General features: G+C 39.1%; 1 protein-coding gene across 1 annotated transcript in view; it reads right to left on the bottom strand.

Moving 5' to 3' along the window:
• ENPP3 (ectonucleotide pyrophosphatase/phosphodiesterase 3) overlaps positions 1-26,642 on the bottom strand; it is an 88,289-nt gene that overhangs the window by 52,230 nt on the left and 9,417 nt on the right. The window contains exons 3-6 of the mRNA XM_061428000.1: positions 15,022-15,144; positions 13,134-13,259; positions 9,442-9,502; positions 4,267-4,364 (exon numbers count right to left, since the gene is read on the bottom strand). Coding sequence (XP_061283984.1) covers positions 4,267-4,364; positions 9,442-9,502; positions 13,134-13,259; positions 15,022-15,144 — 408 coding nt within the window. The remainder of the gene's footprint in view (positions 1-4,266; positions 4,365-9,441; positions 9,503-13,133; positions 13,260-15,021; positions 15,145-26,642) is intronic.

Genomic DNA, 26,642 nt, shown 5'->3' with positions numbered 1-26,642 from the left:
AGAAGACAATCATACAATAAAGAGAGATAAAAGGTTTCTGCTTTTATTTCCCTGAAACATGTATAATGTGTTCAAATTCTTAAATGTGTCTAAAGGCACAGAGCATAAGATAAAAAGCAACCTAAGTTACCAGTGATATAAAAACATGACACTTTTCTAGTCTTAAACAGGACATCTACAGATCTGTGGACTATCTACAGATTCAAGCTACCATTTTTGACCACCTGCCTTTGAACAAGAGCTATTAGAGAACAGCTCATCATAAGCAAGACCTACCATCATTTCTTCCTGATCTTAATCATTTAAATTATGACTGAACAGGATAATTTTGGAAGGACGCACAATAAATTAATAAGAATAGTTGCTTCTGTAGAGAAAAAGTAGGAAGATCAGGAAAGAATCTGTTGTAACTTTCAATATCATTTTTTAAAGTTTATTATTTGCATATTTTGTTCCTTAAAAAACATCTTTTTAAAAAGAAAGTAAACCAAAAATTTGAAAACATATATGGAATAAATATATACCCATAGTAACTATAAACTATAAGAAGGAATAGAAGACTGAATTGATGAGGAGATAAAATAGCTGAAGAATGTACAGATGCAGCAAAAGCACTTCAAGGAAAGGAGTCCATGGCAGTAAACAGCTACATTGAAAAAAGAAGAAATTTTGAACAAACAACCTCATTTTATACCTTAAGGAACTAGAAAAAGAACAAGCAAACTCCAAAGTCAGCGAAAAAGAAAAAAACAATAATGCTTATAGCAGAAATAAGTGAAACAGAGAAGAGAAAAGCAATTTTAAAAATCAACAAAATTAAAGTAGGTTTTTTGAAAAGATAAAATTGACAAAACTTTAGCTACATTAGGAAAAAGAGAAGACTCCAGTAAAGTCAGAAGCCAACACTACAGAAATAAAAAGGATTATAAGAGACTATTATGAACAAATGTAAAGAGTCTCCCCACAATACAGGAGCCCTGGGGTTCAATCCCTGGGTCGGGAAGATCCCCTGGAGAAGGAAACGGTAACCCATTCCAGTATGCTTGCCTGGAAAATTCCATGGACAGAGGAGCCTGGTGGGCTACACAGATGATGGGGTCACAAAGAGTTGACACGACTGAGTGACTAACACTTCCAATGCTTCTCTAGTCTGAATTATGAAGAAATAGAAAATCTGAACCGACCAATAACAAGTAATGGAAAACTTCCTAACAGAAAAGCCCAAGATGGCTTCACAAGTTAATTTTACCTAATATTTAAAGAAGCCTATCCTTTCTCCAGAGGATCTTCCTGACCCAGGAATCGAACTGGGGCCTCCTGTATTTCAGGCAGATTCTTTACCAACTAAACTATCCGGAAAGCCCTTTAAAGATGGATTAATGCCAATATTTAAAGAAGGAAAGTGAAAAGTGAAAGTGAAATTTGTTCAGTCATATCCGACTCTTTGCCACCCCGTGGGCTATACAATCCATGGAATTCTCCAGGCCAAAATACTAGAGAGGGTAGCCTTTCCAGGGGATCTTCCCAACCCAGGGATCAAACCCAGGTCTCCCACATTGCGGGTGGGTTCTTTACCAACTGAGCCACCAGGGAAGCCCAAGAATACTAGAGTGGGTAGCCTATCCTTTCTTTGGGGGATCTTCCTGACACAGGAATAAAACCGGGGTCTCCTGCATCACAGGCAGATTATTTACCAGCTGAGCTATCAAGGAAGCCCTTTAAAGAAGGATTAATGCCAGTTCTCAAACTTTGCCAAAAAACAAACAACGAGGAGAGAATACGCTAAGATTCATTTTATGAGATTAACATTACCCTGATGCCAAAGCCAAATAAGGATACTAAAGAAAAAGAAAATTACAGGCCAATACCTTCATGAATTTAGAGCAAAAAAATTCAACAAAATACTAGTAAGACAAATTCAACAGCACATTATAAGGATCATACACCAAAGTCAAGTGAGATTTATCCCTGAGACACAAGCATGGTTACTACTAGTCTTCTCATAACCCGTTTCACATCTAACTTTCCAAGAAATCTGACTTCCAGTTCAAGACAAATTACTTCTATCTCACTTGATAGTTTGCTGATCCTGGACCTTCTTTTGTCTGTTCTCATCCACACTGAGACAAGAAAATGTTCTCACTAGAGTCCATGACCCTTTGGTAGTCACTGGTATAGCTCATGGCACTGTGGTATTAGACCATGCTCAGTCTCCAGGCAGTTTGATGGGACACTGGAGATGAAGTCCTAGACTTCCTTAAAGTGATGCCTTCTGTCACATACCTCATCTCAAGCCCACCATTCTCTGGAGGTCCTAATCCTCTTTTACCACATCTACTCTTAATTGGGCCTCCTAGAAATGAAGAGCCCATTTTGCCTTGGTGATGTCTTCACACATTAAAGAGACTATTAAACTATTACAAAATAGTTTAAATCTTCAAAAGGGAAGACTCTCAATGGCCCAATATTTCACTGGTGTCCTTTCCAACTTTCTGTGGGATGAACAAATCAAATAATTCCACTTCTAAAGGGGTTTGGTTCAGCCTGGTTAGATAAATTCCCTTTGGGACCCAGGTTTTGCTATCTAGACTACTAGAGGAAATGCAGATAAGGAAATAGAAACTGAGTGTTGTTAATTACTTTCCAGGACACAGTGACTCAGCAGCAAGTGACAAATCCTGAATTTGGAGCCAGTTCTGTCAGAGACCCAACCTCTTAATCTGTTACCTTAAGATCTGCCTCAAAGAGTGAGGAGGACGCTGAAGAGACAAAGCCCTTTGTGTTGCAGGGGGAAGTAATTTATCTTTCTACAGTCAAGGAATGTTAGTGCTGGAATTAGCAGTAGAAATAATTATGTCTAATTCTCTCATTTTCATACTGTAAAATTTTCATACTGCTCTGGGAGTTGGTGATGGACAGGGAAGCCTGGCATGCTGCAGTCCCTGGGGTTGAAAAGAGTCAGACATGACTGAGCAACTGAATTGAATCCTCTCATTTTACAAATGATGAATTTAAGGTCCAGAAAAGGTGATCAGCTTAGAGTCAAACAGCTTTAAAAAAAAATAATTTGGAGGAAAATAAAACTGTCATAAAATTTGAGGACCATGGAGGTAAAAGAGGGCCTAACAAAAGGAGGAAGTAAGAGAAGAATTGCAGAGCACTGAACAGTGTGGGCCCTGGAGCCAACCCTCTGATATTTCTTAGCTTTATGTCCTTGGCTGTTCTATTCCTCTTTTTTTTTTAATTTTTATTTTATAATGGAGTATAGTTTATTTACAATGTTGTGTTAGTTTCAAGTGTACAGCAAAGTGACTCAGTTGCACATGTATCTATTCTCTTTCAGATTTTTTTCCCATATATAGTTTATTACTCCATTCCTCTTTATTATTAACTTTATAAAATTGTGCCCTAACACAGAAGTACAACATCATGATAAAGATGGCAATAAAAATGACAATTATAGTAATAACTTAAAACCATCCAAGGTACACTATGTATATAATCTAGTGGTATTTCTATTAGGTGGGAAGTGAACATTTTACAGATGTAGAGACTGGGGCACCAATAGGGGAAGTAAGCTTGCTAGTAAGAGGTGGAGCCAGGTTCCAGGCATCTTGATTCCAGAACTGGACAGAAATACTGGACTTTTCACCTATGGTTGTTGTTGTTTGGTTGCTGTGTCCAACTCTTTGTGACCCCATGACTGTAGTCCACCAAGTTCCTCTGCCTATGGGATTTCCCAAACAAGAATACTGGAGTGGAATGCCATTGCCTTCTCCAGGGGATCTTCCCAAACCAGGGTTCAAACTCGCATCTCTTGCATTGGCAGGCAGATTCTTTACCACTGAGCCACCAGGGAAGCCCCTTCACCTATGGGAGTCTTGGTATATGCTGGTCTGTCTGGTCTCCTCAGGTTCCTTCAGATTCCTATCCTTACTGGTCATATTCACCTTGCTAAAGCCCAGAACCTAGATATGACAGGCACCATTTTTGATACATTATCTAGGAACAGATTTTCATAGAGCAAAAGTTATATTCAATTACAAAACAAACCAAAATAAACAAAAGGGTGAGTATGCTGCAAAAAAAGAAGGAGGAGCCAACAAGTGTAAAATAGATATCATAAGTGAAGTCATCAAAACTCTTGAGAGGACCTGGGCTGAGACAAATCACTAACATTAAAGGTTAAAAAGAAAGCTGCACTATTTAGAGATTAACTAACTAGTTAATCTGTCATCCATACACATCTGATTGTAGGAGGCTTACTCAGTTTATTGATGTTAGGTACTAGAGTACTCCATGTCTGTAAATATTCAGCTCTAAATCCATCCATGGAAAACAAAATAACTGGTGGCAGGTCAAACCTGAAAATAAAAAACAAAAATTTAGACCAGTATTTTGATTTTTTCAAAAAGACTCTTTTCTGTACTACTTACAATTCTCTAAATTTGAGAATGCTAAGAAAGTACGTCAGAAATAGTTCTAAGTTTTCCTTTTTCTTTTTAAATATTATTTCCCTTTACAATCAGTGTTTCCAGTACATTGTTAATCCATATAAAAATGTACAATATTTTTTTTTAAGGTGTTACATAAATTATCTGCGCCTTTCAACTTGGGAATCTACCTTCTTTTGAGTTCTAGAGTTTAAACAGTTTTGCCTAACTTTATTTCCATTTGCTCCTTGTCACTGGCTATCTGTGACACCCAAGTATACCATGTAAGAAATTTGTCTAGCCCTGAGCATTTACAATGAACAGGCAATGAGTGGAGAAGAAAAATCAGGGGCTTTGGCCTCAGCAAGACTTGAAATCTATTCTCTTCACTAACAAAACATCAACAGAAATGGAATTCTATATTGTAGACCTTTTACAATTCTGGCTTTGGCTAAAGATCCAAAAGCAATGATTCCTGAGTTCAATGCTCACACTCAAAATTATATGTTATAATTATTCTACCACTTTTTGGATACAACTATTGTTATTGTAATATGGAATTCTTGAACCCTGAAACTTATGTTTTATTGTTCTGAAGTTCTACATTTTTGAACTTTCAGGATATTAGTATTAACTTCCAAAGCATTACAATCTTATTTTAGATGAGTATGTAAGTTACAATAATGAAAGTTAACTTTGGGTTATAGCCAGTGACTATCTTTTTTTCCATCTAATATTTTTTTCACTTCTAAAATTGTATTTGTATTTTATACACACACAATTAAAGATGTATAGCTTCATAATTCTTTTCCATACTGAACGCCACTGTGTAGCCATCACCCAGATCACAAAACAGAATACTACTTAGAATCTTTCCCTCATGCTCTCATCTAGTCAAAAACTTCTGCAAACCACACCTCACTAAGATGATCAATGTCTTGACTTCTAACAGCATAAATTAGCTGTGTCTATTTTCGTACTTAGATTTATACGCAACAGAATCATACAGTGTGTATTCCACTGTGTCTAGCTGCTTTTACTTAACATTATGCTTGAGGTCCATCCATAATTTTGCCTATGGTTGTAGATCATTCATTCTCATGGCTGTCTAGAAGTCCAGTGAATGAATAAACCACAACTGACTCATCCTGTTGATGGGCATTTGGATACTTTCCAGTTTAGGGCTATTATGAATAACAGCTATGAACACAGTAACTTTGTTTTGAATTCTAAACACAGTGCATGCAAATAAGAATGGCAAAGAAATTTTCAACTCTGTGCTCAAGCAGTTTATCTATACTTTTGAATAAGAATATGTGTTTCCAAGGAATTTGGTTACAATACGTCTTTAAAAATTCTGACAAATGCCCAGTATTATCATAAAGAAAATTTTGAATGCTGTTATCAGCTAAAAACAAAAATAATTTCAGTTTCTCTCAATATGTTTGAGTAGAGCTAAAAAAATAAATTAGCATAGCCATCTATTTGCAAATTATAAAGGAAATTGTGAGGAGAGTCTGGACGATGTCCATTTGGTTTCCCAGAATATGCATTTACTGAAGAGTAACCCATTTAACAAATATCTGAGATGGGCTTTGCGTTAGATGGGCTTCCCCGATAGCTCAGCTGGTAAAGTATCCACCTGCCATGTGGGAGACCTGAGTTCAATCCCTGGGGTGAGAAGATCCCTTGGAGAAGGGAAAGGCTACCCACTCCAGTGTTCTAGACTGGAGAATTCAAGGACTGTATAGTCCATGGAGTCGCAAAGAGTCAGACACGACTGAGCGACTTTCACTTCATTTCACTTGTGCTAAAAAAGTGAAAGTGAAAGTTAAGTCACTCAGTCCTGTCCAACTCTTTTGCAACCCCATGGACTACAGCCCACCAGGCTGCCCCATCCATGGGATTTTCCAGACAAGAGTACTGGAGTGGGTTCCCATTTCCTTCTCCAGGGGATCTTTCCAACCCAGGGATTGAACCCTGGTCTCCTGCATTGCAAGCAGAGGCTTTACCATCTGAGTCTCCAGGGAATTTATCACCTGTGCTAGATACTGAGAATTAAGGAATTATAGCCTTTAACTGTGTGTGTGTGTTTAGTCACTCAGTTGTGTCTGACTCTGAGACCCCATGGACTGTAGCACACCAGGCTCCTCTGTCTGGCTTCTCCAGGCAAGAATACTGGCATGGGTTGCCATTCTCTTCTCCAGGGGATCTTCTCAACTCAGGGATCAAATCCAGTCTCCTGGATTGCAAGCAGATTCTTTATCATCTGAGCCACCAGAGAAGCCCTTATCTAGGGGATGAAATTAAGAAGTAAACAGAAGTGATTAAGGACTAGATTTAGGTACAGGATGCTATTCAAGTACATAGGTTCAGTCTTGGTAAGGTGAGAGCAGGCTCTCCAGAGGGTATGACATGTGAACTGACCCCTAAAGAACAAACAGAAATGATATGAAAAAAGAAAGGGACCAATGTTTCACTCAGAGAAAACACACTGTGCAAAAGCCCATGTGAGATAAACAATGCATACAATAACATTTATGAGTCTCAGAAACATTGGGTTAAGCAAACAGTAAAAGAAAACAAAAGACAGACTTAAAAGGATATATGGTATGAGTGTATTTACATAAAATTCTAAAACATGAATCTATGGTGATGAACAATATGAAAAGATATGACACTGAAAGATGAACTCCCCAGGTTGGTAGGTGCCCAATATGCTACTGGAGAACAGTGCAGAAATAACTTCAGAAAGAATGAAGAGACAGAGCTAAAGTGAAAACAACACCCAGCTGTGGATTTCCGATGCTGTAAAGAACAATATTGCATAGGAACCTGATCTATGAATAAAGGTAAATTGAAAGTGGTCAAACAGGAGATGGCAAGAGTGAATATTGACATTTTAGGAATCAGTGAACTAAAATGGACTGGAATGGGCTAATTTAACTCAGATGACCATTATATCTACTACTGTGGGCAAGAATCCCTTAGAAGAAATGGAGTAGCCCTCATAATCAACATAAGAGTCCAAAATGTAGTACTTGGATGCAATCTCAAAAAAAACAGAATGATCTCTGTTAGTTTCCAAGGCAAATCATTCAATATCACAGTAATCCAAGTCTATGCCCTGACCAGTAATGCTGAAGAAACTGAAGTTGAATGGTTCTATGAAGACTTACAAGACTTTCTAAAACTAACACCCAAAAAAGACATCCTTTTCATTTCAGGGGACTGGAATGCAAAAGTAGAAATCAAGAGATACCTGGAGTAACAGGCAAGTTTGACCTTGGAGTACAAAATGAAGCAGGGCAAAGGCTAATAGACTTTTGCCAAGAGAATGCACTGATTACAGAAAACACCCTCTTCCAACAACACAGGGATGACTCTACACATGGACATCACCAGATGGTCAATACCGAAGTCAGATTGATTATATTCTTTGAAGCCAAAGACAGAGAAGCTGTATACAATCAGCAAAAATTATAGTGCTGGAGAAGACCTCTGAGAGTCCCTTGGATTGTAAGGAAATCAAAACAGTCAATCGTAAAGGAAATCAGTCTTTAATATTCATTGGAAGGACTGATGCTGAAGCTGAAACTCCAATACTTTGGCCACCTGATGTGAAGAGCTGACTCATTGGAAAAGCCCCTGATGCTGGGAAAGACTGAAGGCAGAAGGAGAAGGGGACGACAGAGTGTGAGATGGTTGGATGGCATCACTGACTTGATGGACATGAATTTGAACAGGCTCCAGAAGTTGATGATGGACAAGGAAGCCTGGCGTGCTGCAGTCCATGGGGTCGTAAAGAGTCAGACATGACTGAGCGACTGAACTGAACTGAACTGATGGTGATGAAAATCAGAACAGAGACATCTTTCTGGGGACATGGAAATATTCTATATATTGGAAATATTCTATATCTGTGGATTACACAGGTTTCTGACTTTCTAAAAATTATACTTAAGCATGAATACTTCAGTGAACAAGAACTACATCTCAAAAAATAAGAATGGAAAATTTGGACTGTTTACAGTGTGTAGAAAACAATCATCCAGGAATTTAAGTGACATATTGCAATTTGTGTTCAGTTCAGTTCAGTTGCTCAGTTGTGTCTGACTCTTTGTGACCCCATGGACTGCAGCATGCCAGGCCTCCCTGTCCATCACCAACTCCTGGAGTTTAGTCACAGGCAAGGACCCCAACTCAAGTCTTTTATTTTTAATTCTAAATTCTTTACTCTTCTACCTAGAAACTTCTGAAGAGGGTAGCTGGATCTGGTATAAACCAAAGTAACATGATATACAAATATACACATTATCCACACACATTTTTTTAAATGAAGTAATATTATCTAAAAATGTCTCCATCAATTCTTTCTATAGCTTGATAGTGTTTTCTCTTTTTGTCTCACTATCATGTTCCCACTGCTTGGGCGGGAAGAGTGAAGCAGATGAAGGGCAGAAAGGAATACCAGAGGCAAAGGGGAAATCCACCTTGACTGCAAGGGGACATGGGGCATACTTCAAGGGCTGGACCAAGTCCTGGGAAGGTGGGGTGAGGTGTGATGCCTCCCATGTTCATCAGCCGTGCCCATCTGACAGAGTTTACCTCATCCATTCTCCAAGGTCCACCTTTCACAGTGAGGCCTTCCATGGACAATTCTCTTCCCTTTCCCTCAGTGAGAATAAATCTGAAGGGCCAGGATGACAATGGAAAAAGAGTTTGGGCTAACCTCATTTAGATCTAAATTCTAGTTCTGATTTTTATAGGACCTTGGGATGTTACTACAAATACTTCATTGTTGTAAGATAATAACTTAATACAAGTTGCTTTGTTAACAATAAAGCAAACCAAAGTGCGTTGTGAGTTGGGAGCTACAAGAAATGTAATCTTTTATTAACTGTTTTGTTTTCAAATGTAAACATGGTGGAGGAAATTTCATCCTGCCTTAACTACATTTCCATGTGCATCTATTAAAGGAGGATAAACACGGCCATGTCCGTCTCACCCTTCTGGGCACTGAGGCTGCTGGGCTGTGCTGCAATCTTCATCCACCCATGAGGTTTCTCCTGAAAAGCATAAGATCAACATCTTTAGACAAGAAAAGAGAAACCAACATTCAATGGATATGATCTTTCCAAATGACTTAATTCATGCTACTCCAATGACAAAATTCATACAGAACGTGTTAAATACTAGTTCACATGTTGGCAAGGTCAGTGCCTTAGCAATTCGCACAGGTCAGTAATCTATACTAACAGTATCAAGAAGCCCATCTTTACCAAGAAAACAAAGGGAATTCTTTTAGCTGGAAAGGGACAATTTCTTCTTTCTTTTATTTTTTTTTTTCCAAATAATGTTTTTTCCCTGAAAGACAATGCTTTCCCAACCACTAGGGAAAAAATGAGTTTAATAAGTGAAAGTGTTAATCACTCAATCGTGTCTGGCTCTTTGCAACCCCATGGACTGTAGTCTGCCAGGTTCCTCTGTCCATGGGTTTCCCAGGAAAGAATACGGGAATGAGTTACCACTCCCTTCTCCAGGGGATCTTCCCAACCCAGGGATCAAACCTGGGTCTCCTGCACTGCAGGGAGATTCTTCACCGACTGAGCTACCAGGGGCCCTTTAATTGACATAGGTATATAGTCTAAAGAAAAATGAAAAGAAAGCATGAATAAAGGAGAAATAACCAAGGAGAATAATTGATATTGATATTAAATGGGAAAGATTGAACAAATTTTTAAGATCATAACTTAAAAATTCTCACTCCATGGATGCTTCTGTTTATGGAACATTTCAACTCATTAATGAAGTAGAAATGATCTAATATGAATGCCATCATTTGCAACTCCTAATGGACTATAGTCCATGGGGTCACAAAGAGTTGGACACAACTTAGCAACTCAGCACACATGCAATGAATCTGTGCAATCATCATACATGCCTAACATGACCAAAATAACCCCAAACAGACAGATATGCCTCTTGATGGAAGTAACACCACTAAGTGTGAAGGATACATGATAGACAGATAGGTAGACACTTGAATCTGAACAGTCCTCTAGTTCTAACTACCAGTTTGCAGGAAATATGGGAGAAGACAAAATGCTTAAGTCACAGAAGATCTGATCTGCAAATCCCAGACTGGAAAATTCTACAGAATAAATGACTCCATTTATCCAACATGTAAATTGCATGAGAGGAAGTAAAGGAAGGGAAAACCTACTTTTAAAGAACTCGAAATATATCAGCCAATTGAAATGTCTGAAATCTCTTTGGATCCTACTTGAAATAAATATTTTTTAATATCATGAAACAGAAAAATCTGAACACAGATTAGATATTTGTTGATAATATTATAATTACTGAAGACATTTTTAGATATATTGATGGTACTCTAATTTTGTTAAATGTTCATCTTTTTTAGATACATGCTAAAAATATTTATAGATGAATGATACTAACATTAGGATTTCCTTTGATGTAATCTAAAATTTTTACAGATAGGTTGGGGGTATTTTATTAAGAAAAAACTCCAAAACTTGAAAATGAGCAAAAGGATAACTGATAATTAGACTTCATTTTAATGTCATGCTGGTAATTATTATAATCTTAAAAGCCCCGCTCTGGATTGTCTGATTGCCTAAAAGTATATACCTTTATCTAGCTTATCTTTTACTATTTATTTTATACCTTAGTAAGGATAGCATTTTGGAGGAGGAAATGGCAACCCATTCCAGTGTGCTATGGACAGCGGAGCCTAGTGGAGCCTGGTGGGCTAAAGTTTGTGGGGTCACAAAGAGTCGGACAGGACTGAGTGACTGAGTACACACACAAGGATTCATTTAATCAGTAGAAAACTAATAACAGTGTAACTGATTCTTGTCTAATAGCAGGTAAATTGTCCTGTAACAAAGCAAGCCATCTGTGTCCCACCAAACATTATATCTTTAGTGATATTGTTCCAACATTCTTTCAGTTCTATGTATACTTAGTCTCTGCTCCTCTGAACCAGCTCAACACTCCAGTTGGTTATCTCCTTAATGAGTTAATGACTTTTTGATATATTTGCTTTGTATTTATTAGAGTTATATTTTTATCTTTTTTTTAAGTTATTTCTGGAAAGTGATATGGTTTAAATTTTCTGTGACATTCTTTTTTATTTTATTTATTTTAATTGGAGGCTAATTACTTTACAATATTGTATGTAGAGTCATATTTTTATCTTTTTGAAAATTTCACTGTGTCAGCATGAGACAAGATTGGTCATGAGTTGATCATTGCTGAAGAAAGGTGACGGACCTATGGTAAAAACATACTGTTCTCTTCCATCTATACATTAGAAATTAATTTTTTTTTCAAAATTCTAAACTTAAAATATAAAAGTAACTAGCTGGTTTCTTGCACAAAATTATTCAAATTCCCTCCAGCTCCTGCCTAGAGACACAATTTTGGCAAGAATCATTTACATCTGTAAAGTGCTGAATTCTTAGAGTGAGAAAACATTTACTTTTGTTTAAAAAATAAACTGAAATGATTCAGGGAACACCATCAAAGTAATTAATTAGTGGTAATGGTAAACTTCACCATTGCCTGTAACAATTGCTTTTGTTTTTGCTAAATTTAAGAAATACTGTGCAATGAATTCAGTGAGAAAATGTACCACATGACCAGAGAATCATTATTGAGATAAAAAGTTAAGAGTTATAAAATTAGGGTAGAAGGCCGGAGACTACAAAGGTCAGAGGCAGTATGGTCAGTGAATTTATTAGAGAAACAAGCAAACTGGAAACTATACTTGCTTTGTGAATTTAGATGGATTTTTAATGACACAATATTCTCTGTTAAGTACCAATTATTATTTAAAAACAGACTTACCATTTAGCACTTTTACTTTCCTTTCTGATTGCCCTTCTTAGCTGATTTTCAATTATATTTTGCATAAAAACTGATTTGTCCATTAGTGCAAAACCTATTTTCTACTAAGGGATAATAATGTTTCTACTATAACATTTTCTTCCTATTTAAAAAAAATCAAAATTCAATTTAATCTCTTTTTTGTCTAAAGATATTACACATGTTGATTATGAGAAAAGGGTTGACAGCAATTGCTTCAGCAAAACTTGAAGCAATTTTGTTGCTAAATGTATGTGTGCATTTTTCTTAAGTCTCATCAGATATTCAGAGAGATTGGTAATTTTTTTTTAATCTGCACCCCTAAAGTAGCAATGCAAGTGAAATCAGGTATTGATAAACCTGGATTCTCATCTTGGCTCTGCATGACCTCTCGCCAGTCCTAAATCAGCCCTTAAACCAATGACTTAGGACATAGTTGTCTCAACAATCCTATTGGTTTAACCAACTGCTATTTGGGCCAGAGAATCTCGTTTGCAATGTTTTAACTTTAGGATCTGCCATCCCATGTTTCAAACCACAAGGATGTCTACCATAGTCATTGGGCTGAAAAAGAGCTTGCTCTATGGACAACATGGAACGTTGAGTTTTTTCTTCTATGATATCTATGCTATGAGCTCCCTTTCTCTATCATACACAAAACACATTTCTTCTCACAGTAAACACATTGAGTCTTTTATTCCACACAGAGTGGCTAAAAATTCTTTGACTGGTTTTAATATTTGCAGCCTAGGCCAGCTCTAGGGTCACTGAACTCATGGAGGCAAAGGGGCAACACCTGCTTACCTTGGCAAACACTCTTATAGTCAGCACAGCAGTCTTTCCTCTGTAAACAGTCATCTGAGCAAGAGCAAAGGCTGGATTCCAATCTGGTCTCCCCACAGCGAAATTTATTGCATGTCCATATTTGAGCTGAAGAATTACACAATTCAGTTTTGAGCATGCAATTCTTTTAAGCATCCAATACCAAAAATATAAACTTTATGCATTTCTTCTTGTATTATCATACAGTCAAATTCTTAGTTTATCTGCATCCACAAATGAAAATACATAACACAAATGAAGGGCAATCCACCACTTTTCCTCTTTTGGCATGGGTGGCAGAGAGGAATGTAGCTTTATAAGCTGTGGTTCTGGTCTACCTATCAGGTACACCTCTGAGTTTGGAGAAACTGAACACCTGTCCTATTCCCACCCAAGGGTAGAAGAACTACCAGCCTTGAGGGACCATTGCCACCCAGGAGCAGCCTGCCCAGCCTGATCTAAGGACCGACATCAAGGAAGAGGCAGTGACAACAGAAGTAACAATAACATGGTCAGGTCTGTAAGAACACAGGCAGCCAGCGTACATTCCAGCTGACAGTGAAAGAATGGTAGATCAGCTCCCCAACGTGCCTCTGGTATTTTTCCAAGATAGGCACTTAATGTGAGATCATTTTCAGTAAATCTAGAGGAGATTGCTTCCTAAAGGGCCACCTGCCAGGAAATGGTGATTGGCATTAATGTCAGCCCTATGATCAGACAAATGCATTGGCTAGGTGACAGCTGTATGTTTCAGTCATGCAGTGTTCTTCATTCTTCATTATATATTATGTACTTAGAAAGAAAAGATTTTTAATAATGAATTAAAGGGAATACAGAGCTTATCCATACTGGGTTATCCTCTACCTCGAGCCCTTTTCAGAATAATGTAAGAAGCTCTACTGTTCTAATCTTCAATATCATTAAACCACTAGACACACCACCACCGCTTTCCTTGACTTCCTAGAAAATTAGATATCGAAAGCTAAATTGTCTCTTCCACCTCAAGAACAATGTTTCTCCCAATTAAAATAAGTAAATTTAAAAAAAAAGAACAATGTTTCTCAAGGTGTGTTCTATGGAGTACTGGCATCAGAATCACCAAGAATCACCAGCTTTCTATAGGAGTCTTATGCTCTCCAAGAACCACTAAAAATGAAATTAAATAAGATGACAAGCCATAGGAAAACTTGCCTTTGAAATGTGTATAATTTGACAGTATTTTATCTGCTGGAGACTGTTATTCCTCAACCTCAACTAAACAAAGTGTGAATTCTATCTTTAGAATACTGAAAAAGAGGACAGAGTAATGCTAGATCCTGAATACAAGGTGTTATGGGCTGAATTGTGTCCCTTCCCCAAAATGCTGAAGTCTTAACTCTCTTCCCCCATGACTACAAATGTGACCTTATTTGGAAAAGGTTCTTTGCAGACAAATTAAAATGAGGTCATTAGCGTGGGTCCCAACCCAGTGTGGCTGGTTTTCTTGTTATAAGAGGAAATTTAGACGTGAACACATGCAGAGGGAAGACTGTGAAGAAACGGGGAGATGGTCATCTGGAGATAAGGGCAGATTTTTGAGTTTTGCTGCCACAAGCCAAGGAACACCGAGGATAGCCAGCAACTTACCAAAACCTAGAAAGAGGCAAGGAACAGATTCTCCCTCACAATCTTGGAATGAACCAACCCTGCCAACACTTAGAACGTGGACTTCTAGTTTCCAGAATTTCTGTGGCTTAAACCACTCAGTATGTGGGACTTTGTTACGTCAGTCCAAGCAAACTATTAACACACAAGTGTCTGGCAAGTATTTGCATATGCATTAATGATCACACAACCAACATGCTAATAAACTTGCTCTCAGAGTTCGTACTTGATTGCACACAGGTGTCTTCAAAGTCCCAGCAGCAGTCGCCTCGGCCTTTACATCCCGCATCACACCGGCAGCCCTCTAGTCCTCTATGTGAAGCATCAAAGCATTTTTTTCTGCAGCTGCCTGTAGGGGGAAGGGATAAGGCAATCAGTGCTCAGCAGTTATCCAAAGTCTCAAAGTTTGATGGTGGAAGCACAAGAAGTACCCAGCACAGATTAGGACAGAAAAATAGATAAGTTTTATTGCATTACCTGACTCATGAGTGCAAAGTGATAAATAATGTGTAATACAATAATAATTGGCTTTTCCCCAGGACTCCAGAGAAGTCCCAGGCTCAAAGACACCAGGGGCCATTAGGAGAGGGTAGGAGGGACAAACAGAGGCTAAATGTAGTGAAATTGGTTGAAAGTCTGGACCCCATCTCCCACTTCAGAATAGAAGGCTCATAATTTGGAAGAAAGTGGGAGGAGTTGCTTTCATCACAGAGGCAGCAGACATGGAGGATAGCCACAATGACAAAAAAAGGATGAACAAGTCTTACTCTTCAATGGAACAGATGGTCACCAGACTTTTGAGTACAGCAAGATAGCATCCAACATGAAGGATCAAGACAAACAAGAGAAAAATGGAAAAATTTTGAAGAGGAAATAATGCAAGGAGTAGAAGAGTAAATTGTTACCCTGTATATTGTCACCCTGTTTATTTAACTTCTATGCAGAGTACATCATGAGAAACGCTGGACTGGAAGAAACACAAGCTGGAATCAAGATTGCCGGGAGAAATATCAATAACCTCAGATATGCAGATGACACCACCCTTATGGCAGAAAGTGAAGAGAAACTAAAAAGCCTCTTGATGAAGGTGAAAGTGGAGAGTGAAAAAGTTGGCTTAAAGCTCAACATTCAGAAAACGAAGATCATGGCATCCGGTCCCATCACTTCATGGGAAATAGATGGGGAAACAGTGGAAACAGTGTCAGACTTTATTTTTTGGGGCTCCCAAATCAGTGCAGATGGTGACTGCAGCCATGAAATTAAAAGACGCTTACTCCTTGGAAGGAAAGTTATGACCAACCTAGATAGCATATTCAAAAGCAGAGACATTACTTTGCCAACTAAGGTTCGTCTAGTCAAGGCTATGGTTTTTCCTGTGGTTATATATGGATGTGAGAGTTGGACTGTGAAGAAGGCTGAGCGCTGAAGAATTGATGCTTTTGAACTGTGGTGTTGGAGAAGACTCTTGAGAGTCCCTTGGACTGCAAGGAGATCCAACCAGTGCATTCTGAAGGAGATCAGCCCTGGGATTTCTTTGGATGGAATGATGCTAAAGTTGAAACTCCAGTACTTTGGCCACCTGATGCGAAGAGTTGACTCATTGGAAAAGACTCTGATGCTGGGAGAGATTGGGGGCAGGAGGAGAAGGGGACGACAGAGGATGAGATGGCTGGATGGCATCACTGACTCGATGGACGTGAGTCTGAGTGAACTCCAGGAGTTGGTGATGGACAGGCCTGGCATGCTGCGATTCATGGGGTCACAAAGAGTCGGACACAACTGAGCGACTGATCTGATTCTGATTCTGAGAAGAGTTAAACACACACACACACACAATTGATTGAGATGCTCAGAAAAGATATCACATTCATTAAATAAGAAGAAAACTAATTTAAAAAAGGCAAATCATGTTCAGGGTGCTCTTGGAAATAAAAAAAAAAAAAAACGTGAGAGCAGTAATGAAAAATTCAGTGGTGGGGTGTGGTAGGCAGGATTATGGCTCTCAGGAAGGTTCCCTCCCCTAATCCTTGAGACTATGAATATATCACCTTACATGGTAAAGGGGCTTTGCAGATGTAATTGAGGCTACTATTTAGTTGACCCTGAAACAGGGAGGTAGTACTGAAAAGTGAAAACAAAGAAAATAAAAATGATATTGTTAAAGAAATCATAGTAAAATTTCCCAGAATTGAAGAGCAAACATTATTACATCAAAATTATTCACCAAATTTTCACAGCAAAACTCATACCAAGGGATCAACAGGATTAGAGAGATCTGGAAAGCTCCCAGAGAAAGAGCAGGAGAAATATATAAAGGATCTTAAGTCAGAATGATATCAGAAAAGCAACACTGGGAGAAGCATAGGTCAAATGACATGCTGCTGCTGCTGCTGCTAAGTCGCTTCAGTTGTGTCCAACTCTGTGCGACCCCATAGACGGCAGCCCACCAGGCTCCCCCGTCCCTGGGATTCTCCAGGCAAGAACACTGGAGTGGGTTGCCATTTCCCTCTCCAATGCATGAAAGTGAAAAGTGAAAGCGAAGTCGCTCAGTTGTGTCTGACTCTTAGCGACCCCATGGACTACAGCCTACCAGGCTCCTCCATCCATGGGATTTTCCAGGCAAGAGTACTGGAGTGGGGTGCCATTGCCTTCTCCAATGACACCCCACTCCAATGTTGGATACATGCAATAAGTAGATAGGTGCATAAGAATAGGTGCATGCATAGCAATTAGATAGCAACAAAGGTTAGTGAGAAAGTAAGGGGAAATTTTTATATACCATTTACATAAAATGTCTTTACATTTTTACATTCATTCTGCTCCTTTGAAACATTTTCTGCACTTGACTTTCAGGACACAGCAATCACCTGGCTTCCCTCCCACATTCCTATCCACTCTTTCCTAGTCTTCTTCCTTCATCTTCCAATCCTTTAAGGCTGGCATACCCTGGTCACATTGCTTTAAATCCCACATATGATGCTGGTATTCACCGTGTTGTATGTGCAGTCAGAACTTCCCTGAATGCCAGCCTTATATATCCAACTACCTTTTGACTTTTCTACTTGGACATCTGGTAGATACTTCAAATTTCATGTATCCAAAACTGAGTTTCTGATTATTCCTCCCAAACCAACTCCTTCTATAGTCTTATCCAATCTCAATTATGGAAATTCCATATCAGGAGTTCATGCTGAAATCCTGAGGTCATTCTTGACTATTCTATTTCTTACTCCATATTCAACCTGTTGAAACAGTATATCTACTACATCAAAAGATCTCCAGATCCAAATACTTCTTCCCAGTTACAATGCTACCACCCTGGTCCAAGACATATGGCTCTTCTATATCATTGCAATAATTTTCTAACTTATCTCTCTACTTCTAGTATCACTCGGGCATTTATTCAGCAGCATGAGTGATCACACAGAAAAGCAAACAGTGGGTGGTCCTAAGATGGTGTAGGAATAGGACGGGGAGACCACTTTCTCCCCTACAAATTCATCAAAAGAACATTTGAACACTGAGTAAATTCCACAAAACAACTTCTGAATGCCAGCAAAGGACATCAGGCACCCAGAAAAGCAGCCCATTGTCTTCAAAAGGAGGTAGGAAAAAATATAAAAGATAAAAAGAGAGACAAAAGAGGTAAGGACGGAGCTCTGTCCTGGGAAGGGAGTCTTAAAAAGAGAGAAGTTTCCAAACACCAGGAAACACTCTCACTGCTGAGTCTGTGCCGAGCCTTGGAACCACAGAAGGCAACATAACTGGGAGGAAAATAAATAAATAATTAAAACCCACAGATTATGAACCCAGCGGTAACTCCCCTAGCTGAGAAGCAGCACAGACGCCTGCATTCACCACTAGGAAGTGGGGGCTGGGCAGGGAGGCACGGCTGCACTACTTAGAGTAAGGATTGGGCCTGAATGCCCCGTGGGCAATCTGAGGGAACTAACTTGGGATAGCAAACGAGATGGTGGGATAACTACCACGCGAAAAGCCCTAACCTAAGACACCACCAGGCCCGCTCACAGAACAAAGGACTGACTTAAATCCCATGGGCGGAGGAGCCTGGTAGGCTGCAGTCCATGGGGTCGCTGAGTCGGACACGACTGAGCGACTTCACTTTTACTTTTCACTTTCATGCATTGGAGAAGGAAATGGCAACCCACTCCAGTGCTCTTGCCTGGAGAATCCTAGGGACGGGGGAACCTGGTGGGCTGCCGTCTATGGGGTCACACAGAGTCAGACATGACTGAAGCAACTTGGAAGCAGCAGCAGAGCTACGTGAAAAGCCCTAACCTAAGACACCGTCAGGCCCACTCACAGAACAAAGGACTGAGCAGAGCTAGCCCGGCCTATCCCCCTGCCTGGTGACAGGCAGGCGAGGGCAGCCAGAGCTGGAAGAGGGCAATCGCAGCCCCAAAGAGGCATTATCTACCAAACTGCAAGCAGGCTTCGTTGCTAACCAAGACTTCCTGAGATTCTGGATAGTCAACATCCGTTGAGAAGGTGCCCCAGTTGCACACCCAGAAAACCAAGCAGCAGGGATGGGGGAGGTGATAAGTCGCAGCAACCGCGCTGGCCAAACACCTGGTCACCTGAGCTGCTTGGGCCTGGGAAGGGCACAAAACGCAGACCCAACCGAGTCTGCACGTCTGGGGACTACCCAAGTACCTGAACCTGAGTGGCTTAGACCTGGGAAGCACATACAACCTAGGGCCGGCCTCAGACGGTTCCAGGCCAAGAAAGCTAAAGCCTAAGCGGTGTAGATAGGGAAAGCACACATGCGGTGAGCAGGGGCAAACCCAGTGTGGCAGAGACACTGCGAGCACACACTAGTGTTATTCATTTGCAGCGTCCCTCCCTCCCCACAGCACGACTGAACAAGTGAGCCTAAAAAAGTGTCCACCACCACTCCCTTGTGTCAGGGCAGAAATTAGACACTGAAGAGACCAGCAAACAGAAGAAGCTAAATCAGAGGGAACCTCCTTGGAAGTGACAGGTGCAATAGATTAAAACCCTGTAGTTAGTACTGACTACATAGGAAGGGGCCTATAGATCTTGAGAAATATAAGCCGGACCAAAGAACTATCCGAAAATGAACTGACCCCACGCTGCCAACAACAACACCAGAGAAAGCCCTAGATATATTTTTGCTTTTTTTTACTATCATTCTTTAATTTTTTCTTTAATTTTTTTAAATTTTAAGTCCTCTATTACTCCTTTAATTTTCATTTTTATAACCTACTATTACTTTGCAACAACCCACTCCAGTACTCTTGCCTGGAAAATCTCATGGGCAGAGGAGCTTGGTGGGCTGCAGTCCATGGGGTCGCTAAGAGTCGGACACGACTGAGCAACTTCACTTTCACTTTTCACTTTCATGCATTGGAGAAGGAAATGGCAACCCACTCCAGTGTTCTTGCCTGGAGAATCCCAGGGATGGCGGAGCCTGGTGGGCTGCCATCTATGGGGTTGCACAGAGTCAGACACGACTGAAGCGACTTAGCATTACTTTGCAAAAAAAAAAAAAAAGAGAGAGAGAGACCATATTTTTTAAAGCAAACTTCATATATATATATATATATATATATATATATATATATAATAATTCTTGTGACTTTGTTTTCTTTTTTTTTTCTTTAATATTGTATTTTTGAAAATCCAACTTCTACTCCAGATTTTTAATCTTTGCTTTTTGGTATTTGTTATCATTTTTGTACCTTTAAGAACCCAATTTTCAGTACCCATTTTTACTTGGGAGTGAGATTACTGGCTTGACTGCTCTCTCCCGCTTTGGACTCTCCTTTTTCTCCACCAGGTCACCTCTATCTCCTCCCTCCCCCTTCTCTTCTCTGTCCAACTCTGTGAATCTCTTTGTGTCTTCCGGACTGTGGAGAACACTTAGGGAACTGATTACTGACTGGATCTGTCTCCTTTTGCTTCCCCCCTTTTATCCTCCTGGCCATCTCAGTCTCCTTCCTTCCTCTTCTCTTCTCTGTGTAACTCCATGAACATCTCTGAGGGATCCAGACTGTGGAGAGCACACAGGGAAGTGATTGCTGACTAGCTTGCTCACTCTTTTGATTCCACCTCATCTCATCCTGATCACCTCTATCTCCCTCCTCCCTCTTCTCTTCTCCATGTAACTCTGTGTACCTCTCCTGGTGTCCCTCAATGTGGAGAAACTTTTCATCATTCAGCTCAGTTGAGTCACTCAGTCGTGTCTGACTCTTTGCAACCCCATGAATCGCAGCACGCCAGGCCTCCCTGTCCATCAACAACTCCCGGAGTTCACTCAAACTCACGTCCATCAAGTTGGTGATGCCATCCAGCCATCTCATCCTTTGTTGTCCCCTTCTCCTCCTGCCCCCAATCCCTCCCAGCATCAGTCTTTTCCAATGAGTCAAGTCTTCACATGAGGTGGCCAAAGTACTGGAGTTTCAGCTTTAGCGTCACTCCTTCCAAAGAACACCCAGGACTGATCTCCTTTAGAATGGACTGATTGGATCTCCTTGCAGTCCAAGGGACTCTCAAGAGTCTTCTCCAACACCACAGTTCAAAAGCATCAATTCTTTGGCGCTCAGCTTTCTTCACAGTCCAACTCTCAAATCCATACATGACTACTGGAAAAACCATAGCCTTGACTAGACAGATCTTTGTTGGCAAAGTAATGTCTCTGCTTTTGAATATGCTATCTAGGTTGGTCATAACTTTCCTTCCAAGGAGTAAGTGTCTTTTAATTTCATGGATGCAATCACCATTAACCTTGATGTTTTATCATCGGTGCTGTATAGATGGAGAAATCTTGAGACTACTGTAAAAATAAGACTGAAAACCAGAAGCAGGAGGCTTAAGTCCAAATCCTGAGAACACCAGAGAACTCCTAACTCCAGGGAACATTAATAGACAGGAGCTCATCAAATGCTTCCATACCTACACTGAAACCAAGAACCACCCAAGGGCCAACAAGTTCCAGAGCAAGACATACCACACAAATTCTCCAGCAACACAGGAACATAGCACTGAGCTTCAATATACAGGCTGCCCAAAGTCACTCCAAGCCCATTGACATCTCATAACTCATTACTGGACACTTCATTGCACTCCAAAGAGAAGAAACCCAACTCCACCCACCAGAATGCTGACACAAGCTTCCCTAAGCAGGAAAACTTGACAAGCCACCTGTACAACCCCACCCACAACGAGGAAACTCCACAATAAAGAGAACTCCACAAACTGCCATAATACAGAAAGGCCACCCCAAACACAGCAATATAAACAAGATGAAGAGACAGAGGAATACCCAGCAGGTAAAGGAACAGGATAAATGCCCACCAAACCAAACAAAAGAGGAAGAGATAGGGAATCTACCTGATAAAGAATTCCAAATAATGATAGCAAAAATGATCCAAAATCTTGAAAACAAAATGGAATCACAGGTAAACAGCCTGGAAACAAGGATTGAGAAAATACAAGAATGGTTTAACAAGGACCTAGAAGAAGAAAAAAGAGTCAATATATAATGAATAATGCAATAAATAATATCAAAAACACTGAAGGGAACCAACAGTAGAATAACGGAGGCAGAAGATAGGATTAGTGAGGTAGAAGATAGAATGGTAGAAATAAATGAATCAGAGAGGATAAAAGAAAAACGAATTAAAAGAAATAAGGACAATCTCAGAGACCTCTGGGACAATGTGAAACGCCCCAACATTCGAATCATAGGAGTCTCAGAAGAAGAAGACAAAAAGAAAGACCATGAGAAAATATTTGAGGAGATAATAGTTGAAAACTTCCCTAAAATGGGGAAGGAAATAATCACCCAAGTCCAAGAAACCCAGAGAGTCCCAAACAGGATAAACCCAAGGTGAAACACCCCAAGACACATATTAATCAATTAACAAACACAAAGAAAAAATATTAAAAGCAGCAAGGGAAAAACAACAAATAACACACAAGGGGATTCCCATAAGGATAACAGCTGATCTTTCAATAGAAACTCTTCAGGCCAGGAGGCAATGGCAGGACATACTTAAAGTGATGAAAGAAAATAACCTACAGCCCAGATTACTGTATCAAGAAAGGATCTCATTCAAATATGAAGGAGAAATCAAAAGCTTTACAGACAAACAAAAGCTGAGAGAATTCAGCACCACCAAACTAGCTCTCCAACAAATGCTAAAGGATCTTCTCTAGACAGGAAACACAAAAAGAGTGTATAAACTCAAACCCAAAACAATAAAGAAAATGGCAACGGGATCATACTTATCAATAATTACCTTAAACATAAATGGGTTGAATGCCCCAACCAAAAGACAAAGACTGACTGAATGGATACAAAAACAAGACCCCTATATATGTTGTCTACAAGAGGCCTACCTCAAAACAAGGGACACATACAGACTGAAAGTGAAGGGCTGGAAAAAGATATTCCACGCAAATAGAGACCAAAAGAAAGCAGGAGTAACAATACTTATATTAGATAAAATAGACTAAAACAAAGGCTGTGAAAAGATACAAAGAAGGACACTACATAATGATCAAAGGATCAATCCAAGAAGAAGATAAAACTATTATAAATATATATGCACCCAGCATAGGAGCACCTCAATATGTAAGACAAATGCTAACAAGTATGAAAGGAGAAATTAACAATAACACAATAATAGTGGGAGACTTTAATGCCCCAGTCACACCTGGATAGATCAACTAAACAGAAAATTAACAAGGAAACACAAACGTTAAATGATACAATAGACCTGTTAGACCTAATTGATATCTATAGGACATTTCACCCCAAAACAATGAATTTCACCTTTTTCTCAAGCGCACACAGAATCTTTTCCAGGATAGATCACATCCGAGGCCATAAATCTAGCCTTGGTAAATTCAAAAAAATTGAAATCATTCCAAGCATCTTTTCTGACCACAATGCAGTAAGATTAGATCTCAACTACAGGAGAAAAACTATTAAAAATTCCAACATATAGAGGCTGAACAACACACTGCTGAATAACCAACAAATCACAGAAGAAATCAAAATATGCATAGAAATGAATGAAAATGAAAACACAACAACCCAAAACCTGTGGGACACTGTAAAAGCAGTGCTAAGGGGAAGGTTCATAGCAATATAGGCACACCTCAAGAAACAAGAAAAAAAGTCAAATAAATAACCTAACTCTACACCTAAAGCAACTAGAAAAGGAAGAAATGAAGAACCCCAGGGTTAGTAGAAGGAAAGAAATGTTAAAAATTAGGGCAGAAATAAATGCAAAAGAAACAAAAGAGACTATAGCAAAAATCAACAAAGCCAAAAGCTGGTTCTTTGAAAGGATAAATAAAATTGACAAACCATTAATAAGACTCATCAAGAAACAAAAGGAGAAAAATCAAATCAATAAAATTAGAAATGAAAATGGAGAGATCACAACAGACAACACAGAAATACAAAGGATCATAATAGACTACTATCAGCAATTATATGTCAATAAAATGGACAACTTGGAAGAAATGGACAAATTCTTAGAAAAGTACCACTTTCCAAAACTGAACCAGGAAGAAATAGACAATCTTAACAGACCTATCACAAGCACAGAAATTAAAACTGTAATCAGAAATCTTCCAGCAAACAAAAGCCCAGGTCCAGACGGCTTCACAGCTGAATTCTACCAAAAATTTAGAGAAGAGCTAACACCTATCCTACTCAAACTCTTCCAGAAAATTGCAGAGGAAGGTAAACTTCCAAACTCATTCTATGAAGCCACCATCACCCTAATACCCAAACCAGACAAAGATGCCACAAAAAAAACAAAACTACAGGCCAATATCACTGATTAACATAGATGTAAAAACCCTTAACAAAATTCTAGCAATCAGAATCCAACAACACATTGAAAGATCATACATCATGACCAAGTGGGCTTTATCCCAGGGATGCAAGTATTCTTCAATATCCACAAATCAATGTAATACACCACATTAACAAATTGAAAAATAAAAGCCATATGATTATCTCAATAGATGCAGAGAAAGCCTTTGACAAAATTCAACATCCATTTATGATAAAAACTCTCCAGAAAGCAGGAATAGAAGGAACATACCTCAACACAATAAAAGCTCTATGTGACAAACCCACAGCACATATTGTCCTTGATGGTGAAAAATTGAAAGCATTTCCCCTAAAGTCAGGAACAAGACAAGGGTGTCCACTTTCACCACTACTATTCAACATAGTTTTGGAAGTTTTGGCCACAGCAATAGGCGAAGAAAAAGAAATAAAAGGAATCTAAATTGGAAAAGAAGAAATAAAACTCTCACTGTTTGCAGATGACATGATCCTCTACATAGAAAATCCTAAAGACTCCACAGAAAATAACTAGAGCTAATCAATGAATATAGTAAAGTTGCAGTATATAAACTCAACACACAGAAATCCCTTGCATTCCTATACACTAATAATGAGAAAATAGAAAGAGAAATTAAGGGGAAAATTCCACTCACCATTGCAACAAAAAGAATAAAATACTTAGGGATATATCTACCTAAAGAAACAAAGACCTATATATATAAAACTATAAAACACTGGTGAAAGAAATCAAAAAGGACACTAATAGATGGGGAAATATACCATGTTCATGGATTGGAAGAATCAATATAGTGAAAATGAGTATACTACTCAAAGCAATCTATAGATTCAATGCAATCCCTATCAAGCTACCAACAGTATTTTTCACAGAGCTAGAACAAATAATTTCACAATTTGTATGGAAATACAAAAAACCTCGAATAGCCAAAGCAATCTTGAGAAAGAAGAATGGAACTGGAGGAATCAACCTGCCTGATTTCAGGCTCTACTAAAAAGGCACAGTCATCAAGACGGTATGGTACTGGCACAAAGACAGAAATATAGATCAATGGAACAAAATAGAAAGCCCAGAGATAAACCCACACACCTACTGACACCTTATCTTTGACAAAGGAAGCAAGAATATACAATAGAGAAAAGACAATCTCTTTAACAAGTGGTGCTGGGAAAACTGGTCAACCACTTGTAAAAGAATGAAACTAGAACACTTTCTAACACCATACACAAAAATAAACTCAAAATGGATTATAGATCTAAACATAAGACCAGAAACTATAGAACTCCTAGAGGAGAACATAGGCAAAACACTCTCCGACATACATCACAGCAGGATCCTCTATGACCCGCCTCCCAGAATATTGAAAATAAAAGCAAAAATAAACAAATGGGACCTAATTAAAATTAAAAGCTTCTGCACAACAAAGGAAACTGTAACCAAGGTGAAAAGACAGCCTTCAGAATGGGAGAAAAAAATAGCAAATGAAGCAACTGACAAACAACTAATCTCAAAAATATATAAGCAACTCCTGCATCTCAATTCCAGAAAAATAAACGATCCAATCAAAAAATGGGCCAAAGAACTAAACAGACATTTCTCCAAAGAAGACATACAGATGGCTAAAAAAACACATGAAAAGATGCTCAACATCACTCATCAGAGAAATGCAAACCAAAATCACAATGAGGTACCATTTCACACCAGTCAGAATAGCTGCGATCCAAAAGTCTACAAGCAATAAATGCTGGAGAGGGTGTAGAGAAAAGGGAACCCTCTTACACTGTTGGTGAGAATGCAAACTAGTACAGCCACTATGGAGAACAGTGTGGAGATTCCTTAAAAAACTGGAAATAGAACTGCCATATGACCCAGAAATCCCACTGCTGGGCATACACACCAAGGAAACCAGAATTGAAAGAGACACGTGTACCCCAATATTCATCACAGCACTGTTTATAATAGCCAGGACATGGAA

This window comes from Bos javanicus, chromosome 9, assembly GCF_032452875.1.
Source record: "Bos javanicus breed banteng chromosome 9, ARS-OSU_banteng_1.0, whole genome shotgun sequence".
NCBI lineage: Eukaryota > Metazoa > Chordata > Mammalia > Artiodactyla > Bovidae > Bos > Bos javanicus.
The sequence above is the reverse complement of the archived record's forward strand: the minus strand, read 5'-3'. Positions and strand labels throughout refer to the sequence as shown.